Source organism: Dromiciops gliroides, chromosome 3 (genome assembly GCF_019393635.1).
Source record: "Dromiciops gliroides isolate mDroGli1 chromosome 3, mDroGli1.pri, whole genome shotgun sequence".
Classification (NCBI taxonomy): domain Eukaryota; kingdom Metazoa; phylum Chordata; class Mammalia; order Microbiotheria; family Microbiotheriidae; genus Dromiciops; species Dromiciops gliroides.
The window spans coordinates 652,252,151-652,257,410 of NC_057863.1; the positions used below are offsets into that span (position 1 = coordinate 652,252,151).

Here is a 5,260-nt window from a genome sequence, read left to right on the forward strand (position 1 = left end):
AGTTGGAAAATTTTTAAAAAAGTCCAAAACTAACCAATATTATTGATTTTAGCAGCTTCTTGGCTTGTCCTTCATAATCTGTCTTCACTTTACAGTCTTATCTCAGTGAAGAGAGAGGACTGGCTTCAGGAACTGGGAATACTTAAACCTGGGGAAAAGAAGACTTAGGGAGGACATGATAACGGTCTTCTAGTATTGGAAAGGCAGTCATGTGGAATGGATTTGAGATTTGTATGTGGCTGCAGAAGGCAGAAGTAGGAACAGATTTCAACTTGATTTATGGGAATAAAGAAACAAAACAGGGGGCAGCTAGGTGGTGTAGTGGATAAAGCACCTGCCCTGGGTTCAGGAGGATCTGAGTTCAAATCTGGCCTCAGACACTTGACACTAGCTGTGTGACCCTGGGCAAGTCACTTAACCCTCATTGCCCTGAAAAAAACCAAACCAAACCAAACCAAAACCTTCTAAAGATTAGGACTGTCCAAAAGTGGAAGGGGCTACTTTGAAAAGTTTCATGGGATCCTAGTTATAAGCTCAAAAGGACCTTAGAGGTTATCTAATCCAAACCCCTCATTTTACAGGTGAGCCAACTAAGGCAGAAAGAAGGGAGTTGACTTCCCCAAGGTCACACTGGTCATATGTCAGTGGCAGAGCATCTAGGATTCGCTTCCAAGTCTCCTGACAAGTCAAATATTCTTTATGCTGTTCCACAAAGAGGCAGGGAGGGATTTCCTCATCACTCAGCCTTTAAGCAGAACATGACTGGCCACCTGGCAGGACACAGCAGAGAGAATTCCAGCCCATGTGTGGACTGGACTTAGATCATCTGCTCCCTTTGAGAGTCTTTGAAACACTGATGCTGAGGTCCTCATACAGGATCACCTCCAGACCCTTTGCTCTGCAAATGAGAAAAACTAATTGGGGTGGTGGTGACTGGTTGCATGGTAAAGAGGTAGACTTGAACCCAGGTCAGCTGACTCTCCACTATACACAGATCCAGTGATGTTTTTTCTATTCCAGGGATGTGTAACCTCAATCCATAAGACAGATTTCAGGGAGTCAGTGAACTTGGATGGAAAAAACACCATTTTATTTTTGTTTGTTTTTTGGTTGTTTTTTTTTGAGGCAATTGGCATCACACAGCTAGTAAGTGTTAAGTGTTTGAGGCCAGATTTGAACTCAGGTCCTCCTGACTCCAGGGCCAGTGCTCTATCCACTGCGCCACCTAGCTGCCCCTGACCGCTTTGTTTGTTTGTTTGTTTGTTTGGGGTTTTTTTGCAGGGCAGTGATGGTTAAGTGACTTGCCCAGGGTCACACAGCTAGTAAGTGTCAAGTGTCTGAGGTCGGATTTGAACTCAGGTCCTCCTGACTCCAGGGTCAGTGCTCTGTCCACCGTGCCACCTAGCTGCCCCTGACCGCTTTTTTGTTTGTTTGTTTTTTTGCTGGGCAGTGAGGGTTAAGTGACTTGCCCAGGGTCACATAGCTAGTAAGTGTCAAGCGTCTAAGGCCATTGACCACTTTATTTTCAATAACTAATACCTACAACTTAGCTTTTCACTCAATTACAAATTGAAAAAAAAAAAAGTTATTCTGAGAAGGGGCCTTGCCCTTCACTGGCCTGCCAGAAAGATACAGGACTCAAAATTATGCTCGACATGTTACCTTCTCATTGTCCCTTAGGCAGCTTCTGGAGTCGGCTTCCCAGTCTGCCTGTGGTGCTGTGCCAAAATACAAAAATAGGCTGGGTTGCTTGGGGAGGTTGAGGTCCTTTTTATTTTTTGGGGGGTAATGAGGGTTAAGTGACTTGCCCAGGATCACACAGCTAGTAAGTGTCAAGTGTCTGAGGCTGGATTTGAACTCAGGTCCTCCTGAATCCAGGGCCGGTGCTCTTCACTGCGCCACCTAGCTGCCCTCACAAGGTCTGTTTTTGCAGGCAGAGACTGGGGCTGCCCTGGAAGGGACCCCGGTGAAGAGGAAGAATGTGGGAGTAGATCACCACGGAGCCACCTTCTCTTTGCTAAGACTATGATACCATGGCTCCTGCCCTCATCCCTTTGACACGGGCCACAGCGTACCTGGTGGCCCTGTGCACATCCTTGTTCCTCAGACTGTAAATGAGGGGGTTAAGCAGTGGAGTGACCACAATGTAGAAGACTGCTGTGAGCTTGTGGCGCCCAGCCGGGGTAGGCCCCCGAGGCCTCAGGTACATGGCCATCACAGTTCCATAGAAGAGGCCAACCACAGCCAAGTGGGCACCGCACGTGGAGAGAGCTTTGCGGCGGCCCCGGGCAGAGGGGAGGCGCAGGGCTGTGGTCAGAATGAGAGCATAGGAAGCCAGAATGCAGCCAAAGGGTCCCAGAAGGATGGGAACACCCATCGCGTAGACCAGGGCCTGATTGGGGGCCGTATCGGCACAAGCCACCCTCAGAACTGCCGGCAGTTCACAAAAGAAGTGGTCAATGGGCGGGCGCCCCATGCAGTAAGGAAGGTGTAGAGCGGCAGCAGCATTGGGCACAGAGAGCAAGAAGCCCAGGACCCAGGCACCACCTGCCAGGCCCCTGCAAAGACCTGGGGTCATGATAGTCACGTAGTGGAGGGGCCGGCAGACGGCCAGGCAACGGTCAACAGCCATGGAGGCCAGGAGGAGGGCCTCTGTGCTGCCCAGAGAGAGGGCCACATAGAGCTGAGCACCACAGCGGGCGAAAGGAAGTGCCCGCCTATGGACTAGCATGTGTGCCAGGGCCTGAGGCACAGTGGTGCTCACATAGGACACGTCCAGCAGAGCCAAGTGAGCCAGCAGGCGATACATGGGCCGGTGCAGCCGACTGTCTAGGAGGATCAGGGACACCAGGAAGGCATTGCCCAGAAGAGTGGCCAGGTAGGAGGCCAGCACAGCAGTGAAGAGGAGGGGTTGTAGGGCAGGACTGGCAGAGAGACCCAGGAGAAAAAATTCAGCCAAAGCCGTCATATTCCCTTGGCCCATCCTGTGAAGGGTGGGGTGAGGAGAGAGTCGGGATAGAGTCAGGGGACTGAAGGGGAGCTCCAAAGGTTTACATCCTCCTCTCCTCCCCTCCCCTCCCCTCCTCTTCTCCTCCCTTCTTTAATTCTCTGCCACACCAACAAGAAACTCCTTAGCCTAGTACTTACAGCCCTCTCTCCAGTCATTCAAAAATATCTGTACCCAGTCTTTGTTCCAGTTAAGTCAACCCGTGTAGCTGTTCCTTCTACCTGATGACCTTCAGTCTGCTCAGCTCCGCTCCTTGACAGAAGAGGCTTGGAATGCTCTATTCTCAACTCCCATGATCCTAGGAAGGGAGTGGAGAGTTAAAGGGAATAGAGGTGGAGAGGAGAGGAGGAGAGAGAAGGAGGAAAGAAGAATGGGGAGAACAAAGGAGGTGGGGGAAACAGAGAAGCCCTTCCTCATCTCTGTCTCATAAACTGCCCAGCTTTTTCTCAAAGCCTTCCTACACAAGGCATACCTTATATATCAGCTGTATTTAGTCACTTGTGCGTATGGATTGGGCCACCCTCACACCCATGTGAACTCTATCCCAAGGGAATCAAATTGGCAGACAACACTGCTAAGCTGCTGTGGAGAGTGGCAGAGATGCCGCTGTCTCTAGTGACTGTGGGACATGCAGTCAAAAAAAATATCTTAGACTTCATTGAGAGAAATAGCCAAGGCTAGTGAGATGCTGCTGCCGCTGCCACTGAACCCTGCCTTGATCTGTCCGCAACTCTAGTATTGGGTTTGGTTCAGGTGCCATGTTTTAGGAAGGCTATTGACCTACTGAAGAATGTGCAGAGGAGCTATCCAGGGTGGCTGGGGGTCTCAAGCTCATGCCCCGTGATGATGGATTCAATGTTTCGGGATATTTAGCTTGGAGAAGAGGAGATTTTTCTTTCTTGAGGGGGAGGAGAACCATATGATGTTTTCAAGCACTTACCTGAGTGGCTGCCTCGTGGAAAAGACTCATTCTCAGCCTCAGGAAGCAGAGCTTGGCCTATGCCTATGGTCAATTTTAAGCTTGATATAAGGGGAAGAGAGAGTTGGAGCTCTAACAAAGCAAAATGGGCCACCTCCAGGTGCAATGGATTCCCTCTCACTGGAGGTCTTTGGTTAAAGGCTAGAGGGCCCTTTGTCCCATATATTTAGAGGGGATTCCTTTTTCCGGGCGTGGGTTGTACCTACCTACCATCTCACTCTGAGATTATCTCCTATCCCATATTCTTTGCCTCTCCAGGCCATTGCTTCACTGCACTAACAAAATCACCTTTTAAATGCACAGATTTAACAGGTGTGGCCTAGTGGAAAGAGGATTGTCCCTAGAGCCAGAGGTCCTGAGTTCAAATATCAGGTAACTCATGCATGTAGTAGGCACTTAATAAGTGTTAATTGATTGACTACTGAGCCTTACTTCCAATTTTTATTTTACTCTAACCTCTTCCTTTCTCCTGTGTCATATGTTTCATTTCTCCACACTTCTCTTTCCATTCAGTCTCTCATCTTTATCTTCTGCTCTTTTCCCTACTCTCTCCCCTTTGTCATTTCTCCCAACTTCTTCCTTCCCTCAACTCAAATCAATAAGCATTTATTAAGTGCCTAGTGTATGAAAGACCTTGGGATACAAAGATAAATGGAAAAAAAAATACCTGTCCTCAAGAAGCATATGTTCTTCAAAGGAATAACACAAGCGTCCAGCTATGTAAATACAAGAGTAATGTCAGGAGGGAGAGACTGCTATTTACTAGGGGCATCACGGAAAGCTTCCCATAGGAGATGGCACCTGAGGCAGAAATTCCAAAAGGTGGGAGATGAAGAAGAAGTCCTTTCCAGGAATGGGGACAGGGGACATTGCACAGCCTTAGAGAAAGTAGGTGCAAATTTAATTCAGAAAATACTGGCTCTGTAGGGAGACAGCAAGACATTTTTTTTTTTTTTTGGTGAGGCAATTGGGGTTAAGTGACTTGCCCAGGGTCATACAGCTAGTAATTGTTAAGTGTCTGAGGCTGGATTTGAACTCAGGTCCTCCTGAATCCAGGGCCAATGCTCTATCCACTGCACGACCTAGCTGGCCCAGACAGCAAGACTTTTTACTGGCCCAAATCCAGCACAAACATACAGGGGCTTTGCTGCTGACGTATGCATAGCAAGGTCAGGACTATGGTATAAGTGAATGGAGAACAATTGTCTCCTTCCCTCACCGTTGGCTCTGATTCAAATTCATTTGCATGCTAAGCCAGAGAGGATCTTGGGAAT

At 48.6% G+C, this 5,260-nt stretch overlaps 1 protein-coding gene across 1 annotated transcript; it reads right to left on the bottom strand.

Annotated features, from left to right (window-relative positions):
- Positions 1 to 2,023: 2,023 nt before the first annotated feature.
- On the bottom strand, positions 2,024 to 2,968 carry LOC122748291 (olfactory receptor 2H2-like). The gene has a single exon (XM_043993954.1). It carries the CDS (start codon positions 2,966 to 2,968, stop codon positions 2,024 to 2,026), a length of 945 nt encoding a protein of 314 aa, XP_043849889.1.
- Positions 2,969 to 5,260: the final 2,292 nt, after the last annotated feature.